Raw genomic sequence first — 19,886 nt, forward strand, 5'->3', positions numbered from 1 at the left:
CTCGGAAATGGGGATCGAGACCGCTTCTAGCGTCTTGTCCTTTTTCCAGTAAACAGCTAGGTGATATTGAAGAGGACGGAGGTGTAGTCTTCCTAACGATACGAACTGTTCCAGGGATGATAGTGTCCCTATCAGACTCATCCACTGCCTGACTGAACATCGTTCCTTCCTCATCATGTTCTGGATGCATAACTGGGCTTGACTTGTTCTGGGGGCCGACGGAAAAGCCCGAAAAGCTAGACTGTGAATCTCCATCCCTAAATACACAATAGTTTGGGATGGGACCACTTGAGACTTTTCCATATTGACCAGGAGACCCAATTCCTTGGTCAGATCTAGAGTCCACTTTAGATCCTTCAGACAGCGACGACTGGAAGAAGCTCTTAGAAGCCAGTCGTCCAAATAGAGGGAGGCTCTGATGTCCGCTAAATGAAGGAATTTGGCTACATTCCTCATCAGCCTCGTAAACACAAGAGGAGCTGTGCTTAGGCCAAAGCACAGGGCTTGAAACTGGTAGACAACCTTTTCGTAAACGAATCTCAGAAAAGGTTGGGAGTCTGGGTGGATGGGGACGTGAAAGTATGCGTCCCTTAGGTCTAAAGAGACCATCCAGTCTTCCTTTCTGACCGCTGCTAGAACGGACTTTGTGGTCTCCATGGCGAACGTCTGCTTTGTGACAAAGACATTCAGCGCACTGACGTCTAGCACCGGCCTCCACCCTCCTGTCTTCTTTGCCACTAAGAAGAGACGGTTGTAGAAGCCCGGGGTTTGATGGTCCAGGACTTTGACTACCGCTCCCTTTTCTAGTAAGAGAGACACCTGTTTCAATGCTCGTCTCTTGTCTTCCTCTCTGTACCTGGGAGAGAGATCGATGGGAGACGTTGCTAGAGGGGGTTTTCGTACAAACGGGATCTTGTACCCCTCTCTGAGCAACTTCACAGATTGTGCATCTGCGCCTCTCTTCTCCCAGGTCTGCCAGAAGTTCTTGAGTCTGGCTCCCACTGCTGTCTGAAGAAGCTGGCAGTCAGACTCTGCCTTTAAAGGACTTGGTTCCTTTCTTCTTCCCACGTCTCCCTTCGGCACGAGCACCTCCTCTGCTGGAGGCTCTGCCACGAAAGGGCGGAATAAATCGGGACGCTGGAGTGTCCATCCTTGGTCTAGCAGACAAGGTAGGCAAAGGGGTGGCTTTGCGGGCAGAGGACGCAACCAGGTCATGGGTGTCCTTCTGTATCAAAGAAGCAGCAATCTCCTTACTCAAGTCCTCTGGAAAAAGGCACTTAGAGAGAGGAGCAAACAGAAGCTCGGATCTTTGACAAGGTGTCACTCCAGCTGACAGGAAAGAGCAAAGGTTCTCACGCTTCTTGAGGACTCTGGATACGAACGATGCAGCAAGCTCACTAGACCCGTCACGTATGGCCTTGTCCATGCAGGACATGATGAGCAAGGAAGATTCCTTCTCAGTCGGGGAGATCTTCCTGCTCAAAGCTCCCAGACACCAGTCTAAAAAGTTGAAGACCTCAAAGGCTCTAAAGATCCCTTTCAACAGATGGTCTAGGTCCGAAGGTGACCAGCATATCTTAGAGCGTCTCATGGCTAGCCTGCGGGGAGAGTCTACAAGACTTGAGAAGTCGCCCTGGGCAGAGGCAGGAACTCCCAAGCCGAGAATTTCTCCCGTGGCATACCAGACGCTCGATCTGGAAGAGAGTTTAGCAGGGGGAAACGTAAAGGCTGTCTTCCCTAGACTCTTTTTGGACTGCATCCACTCTCCTATAACTCGTAAAGCTCTCTTGGACGAGCGTGCGAGGACGAGTCTAGTAAAGGCAGGCGAGGATGACTGCGTACCTAAAGCAAACTCTGACGGAGGAGAGCGCGGAGCCACAGACACAAACTGATCTGGAAACATGTTATTTTCATTAGTAAAATAAATTTTTGAATATACTTACCCGATAATCATGTAGCTGTCAACTCCGTTGCCCGACAGAATTCTACGGAAGGGATACGCCAGCGATCACTATACTAGAAGGGGGTGTACTCACCAGCGCCACCTGTGGCCAGGTACTGCAGTACTTCTTGTTGACACCACCTCAATTTTTCCTCGGTCCACTGGTTCTCTATGGGGAGGAAGGGTGGGTCAATTAAATCATGATTATCGGGTAAGTATATTCAAAAATTTATTTTACTAATGAAAATAACATTTTTCAATATTAAACTTACCCGATAATCATGTAGCTGATTCACACCCAGGGAGGTGGGTGAAAACCAGTGTACATGACTATAAGTAAGCTAAGTATCCCGTATTTCATATTATCAGTTATTCAAAATAACAATGAAATTATAAGTACCTGGTAAGGAAGTCGACTTGAACCATTACTCTGCCTTTAATAAGTTCGTCTTCCTTACTGAGCGCAGCGTTCCTCTTAGGAGGCTGAACAACCCTAAGGTGCTGAAGTATAAAGGGCTGCAACCCATACTAAAGGACCTCTACACAACCTCTAACCTAGGCGCTTCTCAAGAACGAATTGACCACCCGCCAAATCAAAAAGGATGCGGAAGGCTTCTTAGCCTACCGTAACAACCCAAAAAACAACAATAAAAGCATTCAAGAGAAAGGTTAAAAAAGGTTATGGGATTAAGGGAATGTAGTGGCTGAGCCTTCACCTACTACTGCACTCGCTGCTACGAATGGTCCCAGGGTGTAGCAGTTCTCGTAAAGAGACTGGACATCTTTAAGATAAAATGATGCAAACACTGACTTGCTCCTCCAATAAGTTGCATCCATAATGCTCTGCAGAGAACGGTTCTGTTTAAAAGCCATCGAAGTGGCTACAGCTCTCACTTCGTGGGTCCTTACCTTCAGCAAAGCAAGGTCTTCATCCTTCATGTGAGAATGAGCTTCTCTAATCAGAAGCCTTATATAATACGAAACTGCGTTTTTGGACATAGGCATCGAAGGTTTCTTGATTGCACACCATAAGGCTTCTGACTGTCCTCGTATAGGTTTTGACCTATTAAGATAGTATTTCAGAGCTCTGACAGGGCAAAGAACTCTCTCTAGCTCGTTACCCACCATGTTGGAAAGGCTAGGAATTTCGAACGATCTAGGCCAAGGACGTGAAGGAAGTTCATTTTTAGCTAAAAATCCGAGCTGTAAAGAACATGTTGCTGATTCGGATGTGAATCCTATGTTCTTGCTGAAGGCGTGAACCTCACTAACTCTTTTAGCTGTTGCAAGGCAGACGAGGAAAAGAGTTTTGAGAGTAAGGTCTTTGAAGGAAGCTGACTGGAGAGGTTCGAACCTAGGAGACATAAGGAACCTTAAGACTACGTCTAGATTCCAGCCTGGAGTGGACAAACGACGTTCTTTAGAAGTTTCGAAAGATTTAAGGATGTCTTGAAGGTCCTTGTTGGAGGAAAGATCCAAACCTCTGTGACGAAGAACTGAAGCCAACATACTTCTGTACCCTTTAATCGTAGGAGCCGAAAGAGATCTAACATTCCTTAGATGTAATAGGAAGTCAGCAACTTGGGTTACAGAGGTATTGGTAGAGGAAACTGCATTGGCTCTGCACCAGCTTCGGAAGACTTCCCACTTGGATTGGTAGACTCTACGAGTGGATACCCTCCTTGCTCTGGCAATCGCTCTGGCTGCCTCCTTCGAAAAGCCTCTAGCTCTAGCGAATCTTTCGACAGTCTGAAGGCAGTCAGACGAAGAGCGTGGAGGTTTGGATGTACCTTGTTTACGTGAGGTTGACGTAGAAGGTCCACTCTTAGAGGGAGAGTCCTGGGAACGTCGACCAGCCATTGTAGTACCTCTGTGAACCATTCTCTTGCAGGCCAAAGGGGAGCAACCAGCGTCAGCCGTGTCCCTTCGTGAGAGACGAACTTCTGAATGACTCTGTTGATGATCTTGAACGGCGGGAATGCATAAAGGTCGAGATGGGACCAATCCAGCAGAAAAGCATCCACGTGAACTGCTGCTGGGTCTGGAACTGGGGAACAGTACAAAGGAAGCCTCTTGGTCATGGAGGTGGCGAACAGATCTATCGTAGGCTGACCCCACAAGGTCCAAAGTCTGTTGCACACGCTCTTGTGAAGGGTCCATTCCGTGGGGATGACTTGATCTTTCCTGCTGAGGCGATCTGCTGAGACGTTCATGTTGCCCTGAATGAACCTCGTTACCAGAGTGAGATTTAGACTTCTTGACCAAATGAGGAGGTCCCTTGCTATCTCGTACAGCTTCCTCGAATGGGTCCCTCCCTGCTTGGAGATGTAAGCCAAGGCTGTGGTGTTGTCGGAGTTCACCTCCACCACCTTGTCTAACAGGAGGGACTTGAAGTTCATTAAGGCCAGATGAACTGCCAGCAGCTCCTTGCAGTTGATGTGGAGCGTTTCCTGTTCCTTGTTCCATGTTCCCGAGCATTCCTGTCCGTCCAAGGTCGCGCCCCAGCCCGAGTCTGATGCGTCCGAAAAGAGATGAAGATTGGGGGTCTGAATCGCTAACGATAGACCCTCCTTGAGAAGGATGTTGGTCTTCCACCACAAGAGAGTAGTCTTCATCTCTTTGGTGACAGGAATAGAGACCGCTTCGAGCGTCAAATCCTTGTCCCAGTGAGCTGCTAGATGGAATTGGAGAGGGCGGAGGTGGAGTCTCCCTAACTCGATGAACAGGGCTAACGATGACAGGGTCCCTGTTAGACTCATCCACTGTCTCACCGAGCAACTGTTCCTCTTCAGCATGCTCAGGATGCACTCTAGGGCTTGGCTGATCCTTGGGGCCGATGGAAAAGCCCGAAAAGCTTGACTCCGAATCTCCATTCCCGGGTAAACGATGGATTGGGAGGGAATGAGCTGGGACTTTTCTAAGTTGACCAAAAGACCCAGTTCCTTGATCAAGTCCAAAGTCCAGTTGAGACTCTCCAGACAGCGACGACTTGTGGGGGCTCTTAACAGCCAGTCGTCTAAATAAAGGGAGGCTCTGATGTCCGCTAAGTGGAGGAATTTTGCAATATTCCTCATCAGACGCGTAAACACCATAGGCGCTGTGCTTAGGCCAAAACACAGGGCTTGGAATTGGTACACAACCTTTCCAAAAACGAGTCTCAGGAAAGGTTGGGAGTCTGGATGAATAGGAACGTGAAAGTAAGCGTCTTTCAGATCCAACGAGACCATCCAGTCCTCCTGCCTGACCGCTGCTAGGACCGACTTCGTCGTCTCCATAGTGAACGTCTGCTTGGTGACATAAGCATTGAGCGCACTGACGTCCAGCACCGGTCTCCAACCTCCTGTCTTCTTGGCCACCAGAAAGAGACGGTTGTAGAAGCCCGGGGATTGATGGTCCCGGACTATCACCACTGCCTTCTTCTGTAACAGGAGCGACACCTCCTGGTGTAACGCTAGCCTCTTGTCCTTTTCCTTGTAGTTGGGAGAGAGGTTGATGGGAGAAGTGGTCAGAGGGGGATTGCGGCAGAATGGTATCCTGTAACCCTCCCTTAGCCACTTGACAGACTGGGCGTCTGCACCTCTTCTTTCCCAAGCTTGCCAGAAGATCTTGAGTCTGGCTCCTACTGCTGTCTGGAGAGGAGGAGAGTCAGTGTTTGCCTTTAGAAGTCTTGGGACCTTTCTTAGACCTGCCCCTGAAAGAGTCTGGACGGGTACTTCCTCGGCTGGGGGCTCTGCCACGAAAGGGCGGAATAAATCTTGTAGCAGGAGTATCGGCCACTAGGGTGCGGTAAGTTCTAGGAACTGAAGGAGCAACCTTAGCCTTACGAGCTGAAGAGGCCACAAGGTCATGAGTGTCCTTCTGAATAAGGGCCGCAGACAATTCCTTGATAAGCTCCTCGGGGAACAGGAACTTAGAAAGCGGAGCAAAAAGTAACTGAGACCTTTGACAAGAGGTGATGCCAGTGGAAAGAAAAGTACAAAGTTGTTCCCTTTTCTTGAGTACTCCTGAAACAAACATTGAGGCAAGTTCGCCGGACCCATCGCGAATTGCTTTATCCATACAGGACATTATAAGCATGGCTGAGTCCTTGTCAGCAGGGGCAGTCTTCTTGCTCAAGGCCCCCAGGCACCAGTCGAGAAGATTGAAAATCTCAAAGGCGCGAAAGACACCCTTTAAGAAGTGGTCTAAGTCGGAAAAGGTCCAGCAGACCTTAGAGCGCCTCATAGCCGATCTACGTGGAGAGTCAACCAAACTTGAGAAGTCAGCCTGGGCAGAGGCAGGGATTCCCAAGCCTGGTTCCTCTCCTGTGGCATACCATACGCCCGCCTTAGAAGTCAGCTTAGTAGGAGGGAACATAAATGAAGTCTTCCCTAGTTGCTGTTTGGACTGCAACCAATCCCCTAACATTCTTAAAGCTCTCTTAGAGGATCTAGCAAAGACGAGCTTAGTATAGGCCGCCTTAACAGGTTGCATGCCTAGAGAAAACTCAGATGGAGGAGAGCGAGGGGTAGCAGAAACAAAATGATCCGGGTAAACCTCTCTGAAAAGAGCCAGGACCTTGCGAAAGTCAATGGAGGGTGGTAATGACTTGGGTTCCTCCACGTCCGAAGAGGGATCATCTAGGTGCGCAGCTTCCTCCTCAGAAACCTCATCACCTGAGTGTTGCGAAGCGAGAGGTAAAGTTACAGCGGTGTGCTGAACAGCAGAATCCTGACAAGCGGGTGCATAAACACTTGCGGTTTCATCCTCAAGTCTCTGTTGAAGAGGATGAGGGCTGGTAATGACAAAGTCATGAAGCTGGGATGAAGGAGGTTCTGCGGCGGTTTGAGGAGCAAGTGTGGTGAGAGGCGACTGTATTAAAACCTGAGGTTCAGGCTGCAAAGACTGGTCAAGTAGAGGAGAAGATGGTAGGTGCATGCGTTGAGGTGGCTGACTCCTTGCATGAGGTTCCTGTCTCAAGAGTTGCGCTTGCTTCAAGGGTTGAGGTGGATGCGCAGTAGCAGGTTCCTGTCTCACGAGTTGAGGTTCTTGAGGTGTGAGCTGCGAGAGTTGAGGTGGCGGCTGCGCAGAACGCAGTTCTTGTCTCACGAGTTGAGGTTCTTGAGGTGCTTGCCTCGAGAGTTGAGGTTCTCGCCTTGAGGAAAGTGGAGGTAGCAGCTGCGAGAGTTGAGGTGGCTGCCTCAAGGATGGTAGAGGTTGTCGTACCTCAAGAGGTTGCTGCCTCGAAGATGGTCTTACTGCAAGAAACTCTTGCCTCAAAGGAAGAGGAGGTTGTAAGGCATAAGACTCCTGTTCCCATTGTTGAGGAGGTTGTCGCGTGGTAAGAGATTCCTGCCTTAAGGAAGGTGGAGGTTGCTGCACAACGCTGGTAACTGGCAACTCCCAACGCGATAGCTCACGCATGGAGGTAGCTTGAGGAACCTCAACTTCGTACGTCTGGCAGACCGGACTGCGGTGAGGAGGAGCGCTCGCAGGAGGAGGTGTAACCTTCTCTGCCTGAAACTCACGCATTAAGACCGCAAGCTGCGACTGCATGGACTGCAGCAAAGCCATCTTTGGATCAACAGACGATGAGGTCTGTTGAGGCAAAGCCTTAACAGAAGATGAGGTCTGTTGAGGCATCGCCTTACCTCTCTTAGGAGGTGTGCAGTCACCTGATGACTGCGGCGAGTCAGAGCTAACCCAATGACTGCATCCGGGTTGTTGAACTCGTGAGGTCTGGACTTTACGTTTAAGAGGTCTTGAGACCTGAGTCCAGCGTTTTCTCCCCGAAAATTCTTCTGCAGACGAGGAAAATAAAGGCTCAATCGTCTGCGAGTGGAAGTGACGATCTCTGTAAGATACGCCCGCAACCACCGAGGATACTTCTGTGCGCCGATCAAGGCCTGCCGAACCCTTTTGCCCTTCGACATTGCTTCTCCCCTGGGCTTGGGAGCTTGCAAGAGGTCCCGGACTGGGAGGACGACTGGCACGCACGGAAGTACCCTCACGCACAACACTGACACTGACACTAGCACTCGGCACAGCACTGGCACTACCACTTCCCACTGCACTTTTCACCTTAAGTTCCTTGACGTCCGACAAGAGGAACTTGTGGTCACTCACTACCGATTCCACTTTATCACCTAAAGCCTGAATGGCACGTAAAACATCGGACATATCAGGCTGAGCACAAATAGTAGGTTCGGGGGTAGCCACTACAGGGGGAGGAAAAGGTTGAGGATCATGAGGTGAGGAATAAAGCGAAGAGCGAGCCGAACTCCTCCTAACTCTCTCTCTCTCTAACTTAGTGGTATATTTAAGGAATCGAACAAAATCAAGTTCCGAAAGTCCGGCGCATTCCTCACATCGATCTTCCAACTGACAGGATTTTCCCCTACAGTCGGTACAAGCGGTGTGAGGATCAACCGAGGCCTTCGGAATACGCCTAATACAAGTCCTACATCGTCTTTGGGGAGGGGCTTGAGAAAGGTCGGACATCTTGAATCAAAGAGCTAGTCAAGGGGGATTCCAAATAAAGCAAAAGATCGTTAACCATTAATCAAATCAATATAAAAGCTATCTAAGCTAATAGAAAAGTTTCCAGTATAGCGAAAGCTGAAATCTTAGAGCAATACTTCACCAAAAACCGTGAACAATACTCCAAAATTATAAGCGTATCCATATAGGTCTTGCCGGAAGCACGACAGAGGAAAAATTGAGGTGGTGTCAACAAGAAGTACTGCAGTACCTGGCCACAGGTGGCGCTGGTGAGTACACCCCCTTCTAGTATAGTGATCGCTGGCGTATCCCTTCCGTAGAATTCTGTCGGGCAACGGAGTTGACAGCTACATGATTATCGGGTAAGTTTAATATTGAAAAATCTCTTTGAACAGAGCAAGAACTTTTCTAAAGTCCAAAGAGGGTTGCGTGGACTTGGGCTCGTCAAGGTCCGAATGTGGTTCATCAACGTGTGCCGCATCGTCATCATCAGAGACTCCATCATCCGAGTATTGAGGAGGAAGCGGCAATAGAGTAGGTATCGGCTGGTTAGCTGAGTCCGGTCGCACGGGTGCACGCGTGACTGAACCGGACGCAACGTCATGGAACTGTTGCCCAGTCTGTGAGCTGGCAAAAACCATAGCAGCGCGGGGACGCACAGCGTCTACTCCAGACTGTCTAGTCTGATGTGGGCGAGCAGAGGTAACCACACTGGGTTGCGGAGGTTGACGCTCCGCGTCAAAACAAAACAACTCTGACGGTTGTTGTACCTCGCGAACGTCAACGGAAGGTTCCGTGCGTCGCTGAACGTCAACATGCGGCTGGCAGGGTACACTGGAACGCATGGGTGGCGGGACTCTCTCAGCTGGAGTGCGCAAGAAGGTCGCCACAGCGTCCACAGGACGCACAACCGAGAGTGTGGTTGGTTGTAGGCAAGAGGTTGGTGCAGCAGCAACCTTCTCCGCACGAAAGTCCTGCATTAGAGACGTTAATTGGTACTGCATGGTCTGCAGCAAAGACCACTTAGGGTCTGCAGTAGCAGGTGCGGCGACAGACGGTGTAACTGCCTGAGGCGGTACCGCTTTGCCTCTCTTAGGAGGTAAGCAGTCATCGGAAGACAGCAGCGAGTCCGAACTGACCCAGTGGCTACAACTGGGCCGTTGGACTTGCGCGGAAGGGACCGACTTGCGCTTAAGAGGTCGTGAGACCTTGGTCCATGGTTTCTTACGAGAAACCTCTTCCGCAGACGAGGAATAAATGGGCTCTCTCGTCTTTGTGTGGGTGGGACGATCTTGGGTAGATACGCCCGAAACCACGGAGGGAACGTCTGTTCGCTGATTAAAGCCTCTCGAACCCATTGGTCGTACGACATTGCTTCTCCCCTGGACTTGGGAGCTTGCAAGAGGTCCCGGACTAGGAGGACGACAGGCACGAACAGACGAACCCTCAAGCGCAACACTATCCACAACACTATCACTCACTTTACCACTTCCCACTGCACTTTTACACTTCAGCTCCTTGACGTCCGCCATGAGCTGGTTACGGTCACTAGCCAAGGACTCAACTCTCTAACCCAGAGCTTGGATGGCATGCATCATGTCAGCCATCGAAGGTTCCTGAGTGCCAGAAGGGGGATCAGGAGCAACCACTACAGGGGAAGGAATAGGTTGTGGGGCATGAGGAGAGGAAAAATCAACAGAACGAGATGAACTTCTCCTGACTCTATCTCTCTCTAGCCTACGTGTATATTTCTGGAATTCGATAAAATCGAATTCCGAAAGCCCAACGCATTCCTCACATCGATCTTCCAATTGACAGGTTTTATCCCGACAATTGGAACAAACGGTGTGAGGATCGATAGAGGCCTTCGGAAGACGCCTTGAACAGTCCCTAGCATTACACTTCCTGAATTTTGGGACTTGAGAAGGGTCAGCCATTTTGAATTGGTCAAAGGGGAATTCAAAAACTATCCAAAGTCATCAACAAATAATCCGATATCAAAAAAAGAATGCAAGGATTTATTGAAGAGAAAGCCTGCACAGCGAAAGCTCAAAACTAGAATAGTGTACTTCACCAAATAGTTGTGAAAACAAATCCAGTTAGCAACAGCGAATTAGTAGGTCTTGCCGGTAGCACGACAGAGAGAAAATTGAGTTCTTTGTTTACAATGAGTACTGAGTACCTGCACGACAGATGGCGCTGTTGAAGTACACCCCCTACCTGCATAGCGATCGCTGGCGGATTTTTTACGTAGAGTTTTCTGTCGAGCAGCAGAGCTGCAGCTTATATAATCACCGGCTAAGTTAAATATTGAAAATTATTCAACACCAGGTGGAAGATGCCTTTCCCTATACAACACCTGGAGATTGACCTCCGGGCAGTGTTCTTTGCTTGCCGTCAATGAGCTGAGCTCTAGTTGAAGGTCAGCATTGAGTGCTGCCTGTGAAATGTAGCCAAAGCTAGTTTCTGGGTTCACCCTGAAGGGATCATCCCGACTGAAAACCCAGAAGGGAACCAGTTTGCCACTCCTCTAATTCCTATGCTGAAACAGCAGAAATGATGGTGAGCAGAAACAAAGCTGCAGAAAACTCTAACACTCTCAGAACCATTCCTTAGCAGGAAGACCCAAGAAAGGAAGAAGTTGCCACAAGCGGCAATGTTAGAGACTTTCCTCAGAGGTGGGCACCGTCGCTTCGCTAAGGGAAGCAACAGAGTTCACACAAAAAAGAAGTCCAGGGTCACCATCTGAAAAAAAAAAAGGAATTCTTAAACTTTTAGGACAGTTGCTTTTAATCGTAAACCGGCTAAAAGCTTTTGACGGGAGAGCAAGTGTACGTCTTTACTCTACCGAGCCGAAATAAAAACTGATGATTGTTTACTAGTGCTTGTGTGAGCGGGGCTGTTGATCTAACCCCGCTACACCCCTCCGCTAACTAGTGGAGGGTAGTTACTCCTTGCAAAAGCTTTAACGGCTGGTTTCAGCTGTCACCAAAATAATACTCCTATGTAATGAGCGTAAGGTTTGTATATAGTGCAGAACAAATATGCTTTCCTTGACTATTTGTACCGACATTTTTTACTTCCGAGTCATCTTAGCTAACACAATTAAGTTGCCCTAGGTGAGGTAGTAACCACATACCAAATGATATCAAATATTAGTCTACGATATAGCCACTGCACCATGGTGTTGGGTTCATACTGTGTTACCTTGTTTGAGGACACACCTTAGTATTCCTTTAATCTGTTTACTTATTTAATTTCTATCTATCTATTCTCAGAAATTTCCCATATATCACTTGTCTTTCAATCCTCTTACTGATGTTCTATCCTGTTCTTTCACACAAACAAGCACAGTTTTATTCCCCAACATAATGGACCCCAAGTATCACATATTACCATACATTATTTCTCACTAACCTCTGAGCTGCAACATAAAGGGCTTGAAAATCTCCATAAATGTAGCCAGCTGTGCGTTGCGCTAAAATTCTAATCTTGTCCTTTGGCACTGACAGTGAAAAGAGCCAGTCAAACATCAAACTTCTCTGCAAAAGGTCTGGTACTTCAACAATTTCTTGGTGGCTCCAAATACTCCACAAATCAGCTGTAAATGGTAATTAATGCAATTAATCCACAAAATGTACATAAGAAGAAATGACAATTTCTAAGAAAATTGTATTTTTCCTAACATACTTACCACCGACCAATGTACAGTATAGGATAACCTCTAGAGCGCCGCTCACCGACCAGAGTTTCCCCCACCAAGAGGCCTATATCCTCCCAACATCCCTCTCCATGTGCGCAACCCTGACCTCTCTTGTTTCCCAGCATGCCCTAGCAGGACACCTCAGGCGACCTTCCCAGGTCGCCATCAACCATTCTACCTCTGGTCGCACACGTTTGTGGTTAACCTTCGGCTCCTCTCGCGATGGCTAGTGTTTTCCTTTGTGCTCGTGGTGTGTGTTACTGAATATATTTTCAAAGAACAAAATTTCCTCAAAAGGAAAAGAATAGTTTTGCTATGACTTTTATTATAAAATAAATGCTGAAAATGTTTGCTTAAAACTGTAACCAGTTTTTAACAGTGTCACTCTCATCTAACAGAATGCAATAACTATGCCATTGTAAAGAGATATTTCAATTGAACCAAAATTCAGAAATAGCAAAGTGAAGTAATGAATTTACTGTACATAATACTGTATATTTCAAATATAGCAAATCTTTTAAATAATTTATATTTTTTCCTAACCATACAAACCTGAAAGTATAGCTTTCACAAGGCTAGAACGGCCATTAAACTTTCAACAAAGTAAGCATTGGTTGCCTTTTTCTACTTTTCATTTAAAAGAAAAAAAATCATGTACATATTGAAAAAAGTGCAATCTTAAAATCAAACTGAATAAATTTACAGTTAAATAAAATCATATAACAAATATCCCAAAGATAAAAAACTTTTTAAATATGACTTTGTTAACATAGTACCTGAGATCAAAGACCGCTGAGGAGTTATCCCAACAACAACAACATTTGATTGTTGTAATTTAATCATTTCCTCCTTCAACGCTCCTACCACACGTCCATCATCATTGCCATCATTATCCTGTAAGTTGGTTGGATTTTTAAAGGAAAAGAATAAATACTGTATAGTACACCTTCATAAAACTTTTAATTTAGAATATAAAAAACAGAAAAACCTTAAATCATAATAATGTAAAAGAATGAGAGGGAAGGGTGTGATTTCCATATAAAGTAGAATGCATGTACAGAAGGCCTTCAACTTCATTCCCAGAAGCTTTAAGTCGAATTTTGTTCAATTTTAGCAGTTCTTCTAATTTGTAATTATGTGTATTGCATATGGATAAGCCGTATGCAGAAACTTAGTGAAAATGATACTCTTGGTTTTCTTAGAGGAAGATTAAATTATGTGAGATGGTTTACGTCAATTTTGTATAAGGAAAAATTGAAGAAATGTTATTTTCATTAGTAAAATAAATTTTTGAATATACTTACCCGATGATCATGTAGCTGTCAACTCCGTTGCCCGACAGAAATCTACGGTCGGGATACGCCAGCGATCGCTATACAGGTGGGGGTGTACTCAACAGCGCCATCTGTGGTCAGGTACTCAAGTACTTCTTGTCAACAAGACCTCAATTTTCTCCTCGGTCCACTGGTTCTCTATGGGGAGGAAGGGCGGGTCCTTTAAATCATGATCATCGGGTAAGTATATTCAAAAATTTATTTTACTAATGAAAATAACATTTTTCAATATTAATCTTACCCGATGATCATGTAGCTGATTCACACCCAGGGTGGTGGGTGGAGACCAGCATACATGTTAACAAAGAAGCTAAGTATCTCGTATTTCATTTTATTAGTTATTCAAAATAACAATATAAAATAAATAAGTACCTGGTAAGGAAGACGACTTGAACCATTACTCTGCCTTTATTAAGTACGTCTTCCTTACTGAGCGTAGCGGTCCTCTTAGGATGCTGAACGACTCTTAGGTGCTGAAGTATAAAGGGCTGCAACCCATACTAAAGGACCTCATCACAACCTCTAACCTAGGCGCTTCTCAAGAAAGAATTGACCACCCGCCAAATCAACCAGGATGCGGAAGGCTTCTTAGCCGACCGTACAACCCAAAAACAACAATAAAAAGTATTCAAGAGAAAGGTTAAAAAGGTTATGGGATTATGGGAATGTAGTGGCTGAGCCCTCACCTACTACTGCACTCGCTGCTACGAATGGTCCCAGGGTGTAGCAGTTCTCGTAAAGAGACTGGACATCTTTGAGATAGAATGATGCGAACACTGACTTGCTTCTCCAATAGGTTGCATCCATAACACTCTGCAGAGAACGGTTCTGTTTGAAGGCCACTGAAGTAGCCACAGCTCTCACTTCATGTGTCCTTACCTTCAGCAAAGCAAGGTCTTCTTCCTTCATATGAGAATGAGCTTCTCTAATCAGAAGCCTGATGTAGTAAGAAACTGCGTTCTTAGACATTAGTAGCGAAGGCTTCTTAACAGCACACCATAAGGCTTCTGATTGTCCTCGTAAGGGTTTTGACCTTTTTAGATAGTACTTAAGAGCTCTGACTGGGCAAAGTACTCTCTCCAGTTCGTTACCCACCAAGTTGGACAGGCTAGGGATCTCGAACGATTTAGGCCAAGGACGTGAAGGAAGCTCGTTTTTAGCCAAAAAACCGAGCTGCAAGGAACATGTAGCCGTTTCCGATGTGAAACCTATGTTCCTGCTGAAGGCGTGGATCTCACTTACTCTTTTAGCTGTTGCTAGGCATACGAGGAAAAGAGTTTTTAATGTGAGGTCCTTAAAAGAGGCTGATTGGAGCGGTTCAAATCTAGATGACATCAGGAACCTTAGGACCACGTCTAGATTCCAGCCTGGAGTGGACAACCGACGTTCCTTAGAGGTCTCAAAAGACCTAAGGAGGTCCTGTAGATCTTTGTTGGTGGAAAGATCCAAGCCTCTGTGGCGGAAAACCGCTGCCAACATACTTCTGTAACCCTTGATCGTAAGAGCTGATAGGGATCTAACGTTCCTTAGATGTAACAGGAAGTCAGCAATCTGGGTTACAGTGGTACTGGTTGAGGAAACTGCATTGGCCTTGCACCAGCTTCGGAAGACTTCCCATTTAGATTGATAGACTCTGAGAGTGGATGTCCTCCTTGCTCTGGCAATCGCTCTGGCTGCCTCCTTCGAAAAGCCTCTAGCTCTTGAGAGTCTTTCGATAGTCTGAAGGCAGTCAGACGAAGAGTGTGGAGGTTTGGGTGTACCTTCTTTACGTGAGGTTGACGCAGAAGGTCCACTCTTAGAGGGAGAGTCCTGGGAACGTCGACCAGCCATTGCAGTACCTCTGTGAACCATTCTCTCGCGGGCCAGAGGGGAGCAACCAACGTCAGCCGTGTCCCTTTGTGAAAGGCGAATTTCTGAAGTACCCTGTTGACAATCTTGAACGGCGGGAATGCATACAGGTCGAGATGGGACCAATCCAGCAGAAAGGCATCCACGTGAACTGCTGCTGGGTCTGGAATCGGAGAACAATACAATGGGAGCCTCTTGGTCATCGAGGTAGCGAACAGATCTATGGTTGGCTGACCCCACAGGGTCCAAAGTCTGCTGCAAACATTCTTGTGAAGGGTCCACTCTGTGGGGATGACCTGACCCTTCCGGCTGAGGCGATCTGCCATGACATTCATATCGCCCTGAATGAACCTCGTTACCAGCGTGAGCCTTCGATCTTTTGACCAAATGAGGAGGTCCCTTGCGATCTCGAACAACTTCCTCGAATGAGTCCCCCCCTGCTTGGAGATGTAAGCCAAGGCTGTGGTGTTGTCGGAGTTCACCTCCACCACCTTGTTTAGCTGGAGGGACTTGAAGTTTATTAAGGCCAGATGAACCGCCAACAACTCCTTGCAATTGATGTGAAGTGTCCTTTGCTCCTGATTCCATGTTCCCGAGCATTCCTGTCCGTCCAATGTCGCACCCCAGCCCGAGTCTGATGCGTCCGAGAAGAGACGGTGGTCGGGGGTCTGAACAGCTAACGAAAGACCTTCCTTGAGAAGAATGCTGTTCTTCCACCACGTTAGAGTAGACCTCATCTCTTCGGAAACAGGAACTGAGACCGTCTCTAGCGTCATGTCCTTTATCCAGTGAGCAGCCAGATGATACTGAAGGGGGCGGATGTGGAGTCTCCCTAACTCGATGTACAGGGCTAGCGATGAAAGTGTCCCTGTTAGACTCATCCACTGCCTTACTGAGCATCGGTTCCTTCTCAGCATGCTCTGGATGCACTCTAGGGCTTGGTTGATCCTTGGGGCCGACGGAAAAGCCCGAAAAGCTCGACTCTGAATCTCCATACCCAGGTAAACAATGGTCTGGGATGGGACGAGCTGGGACTTCTCTAAATTGACCAGGAGGCCCAGTTCCTTGGTCAGATCCATAGTCCATCTGAGATTCTCCAGACAGCGACGACTTGTGGGAGCTCTTAAAAGCCAGTCGTCTAAATAGAGGGAGGCTCTGATGTCTGCTAAGTGAAGGAATTTCGCAATATTGCTCATCAGTCGCGTAAACACAAGAGGTGCCGTGCTTAGGCCAAGGCACAGGGCTTGGAACTGGTACACAACCTTTCCAAAGACGAATCTTAGGAAAGGTTGGGAGTCTGGATGGATGGGGACGTGAAAGTATGCGTCTTTCAGGTCTAATGAGACCATCCAGTCCTCCTGCCTGACCGCTGCTAGGACCGACTTCGTCGTCTCCATCGTGAACGTCTGCTTGGTGACATAAGCATTGAGAGCACTGACGTCCAGCACCGGTCTCCAACCTCCTGTCTTCTTGGCTACCAGGAAGAGACGGTTGTAAAAGCCCGGGGATTGATGATCCCGGACTATGACCACTGCTTCCTTTTGTAGCAAGAGCGACACCTCTTGTTGCAACGCTAGCCTCTTGTCCTTCTCCTTGTAGTTGGGAGAGAGGTTGATGGGAGATGTAGCTAGAGGGGGATTGAGGCAGAACGGAATTCTGTATCCCTCCCTTAGCCACTTCACAGACTGAGCGTCTGCACCTCTGCTCTCCCAAGCTTGCCAGAAGGTCTTGAGTCTGGCTCCTACTGCTGTCTGGTGAGGAAGGCAGTCAAAACTTGCCTTTTGCGGACTTGGAACCCTTCTTGGACTTGCCACGGTGACTGTCTGCACGGGTACCTCTTCTGCTGGAGGTTCTGCCACGAAAGGGCGGGATGAACCTAGAAGCAGGTGTATCAACTGCTAAAGGGCGGAAGGGTCTAGGCACGGAAGGTAAGGTTTTAGCCTTACGTGCAGAAGAAGCCATGAGGTCATGCGTATCCTTCTGGATAAGAGAGGCAGCCATCCCCTTAATCAACTCCTCCGGAAACAGACACTTGGAGAGAGGAGCAAACAGCAACTCTGACTTCTGGCAAGGAGTGATACCAGCAGATAAGAAGGAGCACAGATGTTCTCTCTTCTTGAGGACCCCTGATACATAAGAAGCCGCAAGTTCACCAGACCCATCCCGTATTGCCTTGTCCATGCTGGACATGATTAGCATGGCCGAGTCCTTGTCAGAAGGGGAAGTCTTCCTGCTTAAGGCTCCCAAACACCAATCGAGGAAGTTGAATATCTCGAAGGCACGAAAGACTCCCTTCAACATATGATCAAGATCGGAAAAGGACCAGCAGATCTTCGAACGTCTCATAGCCAACCTGCGGGGAGAGTCAACCAGACTTGAGAAGTCGGCCTGGGCAGAGGCAGGAACCCCCAAGCCAGGTTCCTCTCCCGTGGCATACCAGACGCTCGACTTAGAAGCCAGCTTGGGAGGAGGAAACACAAAAGAGGTCCTTCCCAGTTGCTTCTTGGAATGCAACCAATCCCCCATAACCCTCAAAGCTCTCCTTGAAGATCTGGCGAGAACAAGCTTGGTGAAGGCAGGCGCAGCAGACTGCATGCCCAGAGCAAACTCGGAGGGAGGAGAACGAGGGGTTGCAGACACAAAGTGTTCAGGATATAATTCTCTGAACAAAGCAAGGACTTTGCGAAAGTCTAAGGAGGGTGGCGAAGACTTGTGTCCTTCAACATCAGAGTGAGGATCATCCAGATGAGCAGCTTCATCCTCCGATACCTCCTCATCCGACAGTTGAGTAGTGAGTGGCAAAGGCAGAGCAGCAAGCTGAACGGCTGAATCCTGCAGAACGGGTGCATGCGTACCTGCGGATCCATCATCATGCCTCTGCTGGACAGACTGTGAGCTGGCAACAACAAAAGCAGAGGGCCGGTGTGAGGGAGGGTCTGCGGTGGGCTGAGGAGCATGCGGTATGGTATGCAGAGCATGAGGTAAGGCATGCGGCTCATGCTGCATGGTATGCGGCTCATGCTGCATGGTATGTGGCTCATGCTGCATGGTATGCGGCTCATGCTGCATGGTATGCGGCTCATGCTGCATGGTATGCGGCTCATGCTGCATGGTATGCGGCTCATGCTGCATGGTATGCGGCTCATGCTGCATGGTATGCGGCTCATGCTGCATGGTATGCGGAGCATGCTGTAAGGTCTGCAGAGCATGCTGCATGGGCTGAGGAGAATGCCGCATAGTGCTGGAACCCGGCAACTCCTGATGCGGCAGCTCACGCATGTTAGCAGATGGTGCAGCAAGAACATGCGTCTGGCAGTGAGGACTGCGCATCGGTGGAGGAGCTCTCACAGGTAGGGAGCAGGCAGCCGCAGTATCTGCTGAGCGCACAACCTCTGCGGGTTGTAGGATAACAGGAGAGGTGTTAACCTTCTCGGCATGATACTCCTGCATAAAAGCCGCAAGCTGAGACTGCATAGTCTGCAGCATGGACCACTTAGGGTCTACTGTGGTTGGAGCAACAACAGACGGTGCAGAGGCCTGTTGAGGGACCACTCTACCTCTCTTGGGAGGTGTGCAGTCATCAGATGACTGCGGCGAGTCCGAACTGACCCAGTGGCTACACCTGGGCCGTTGGACTAGCTCGGAAGGGACCTTCCGTTTGAGCGGTCGTGAGACCTTGGTCCACCGTTTCCTCCTGGAAACCTCTTCCACAGACGAGGAATGTAAGGGCTCATTCGTCTGGGAGTGGAAGGGACGATCCTTAGCAGATGCGTCCGCAACCACTGAGGATACATCCGTGCGCCGATCAAGGCCTGCCGAACCCTTTGGTCCTTCGACATTGCTTCTCCCCTGGGCTTGGGAGCTTGCAAGAGGTCCCGGACTGGGAGGACGACTGGCACGCACAGATGTACCCTCATGCGCAACACTGACACTGACACTATGCACAGCACTAGCACTAACACTTCCCACTGCACTCTTCGCTTTCAGCTCTCTGACATCTGCCAAGAGCTGATTGCGGTCACTAACCAACGACTCCACCTTATCACCGAGAGCCTGAATGGCACGCAACATATCAGCCATTGCAGGCTGAGCACTCGTAGCAGGTTCGGGAGTCACCACCACAGGGGAAGGAAAAGGTTGAGGGGCATGGGGAGAGGAAAAATCCACAGAGCGAGAAGAACTCCTCCTATCTCTCTCCTTCTCTAACCTACGTGTATATCTGAGGAATTCATTAAAATCGAATTCCGAAAGCCCAGCACATTCCCCACATCGATCTTCCAATTGACAGGATTTTCCCCTACAATTGGAACATACGGTGTGAGGATCTATAGAGGCCTTCGGAAGACGCCTATTACAAGTCCTAACACTACACTGCCTGTATTTAGGAACTTGGGAATGGTCAGACATCTTGAATTTAGAGGTAGTCAAGGGGGAATTCCAAAGTAAAGCAAAGATCGTTAACCAATGAATCAAATTAATTCCAAAAGCTTGCTAAGCTAAGGATAAAGCTTCCTGTACAGCGAAGGCTAAATTTCAGAGCAAATACATCACCAAAACGTGAACAAAAGACTCCAAAATC

General features: G+C 48.2%; 1 protein-coding gene across 2 annotated transcripts in view; it reads right to left on the reverse strand.

Annotated features, from left to right (window-relative positions):
• Pex6 (peroxin 6) overlaps nt 1-19,886 on the reverse strand; it is a 77,489-nt gene that overhangs the window by 46,125 nt on the left and 11,478 nt on the right. For both annotated transcript variants that reach the window (XM_068392423.1, XM_068392424.1), the window contains exons 3-4: nt 12,902-13,019; nt 11,840-12,023 (exon numbers count right to left, since the gene is read on the reverse strand). In XM_068392423.1, coding sequence (XP_068248524.1) covers nt 11,840-12,023; nt 12,902-13,019 — 302 coding nt within the window. The remainder of the gene's footprint in view (nt 1-11,839; nt 12,024-12,901; nt 13,020-19,886) is intronic.

Source organism: Palaemon carinicauda, chromosome 18 (genome assembly GCF_036898095.1).
Source record: "Palaemon carinicauda isolate YSFRI2023 chromosome 18, ASM3689809v2, whole genome shotgun sequence".
NCBI lineage: Eukaryota > Metazoa > Arthropoda > Malacostraca > Decapoda > Palaemonidae > Palaemon > Palaemon carinicauda.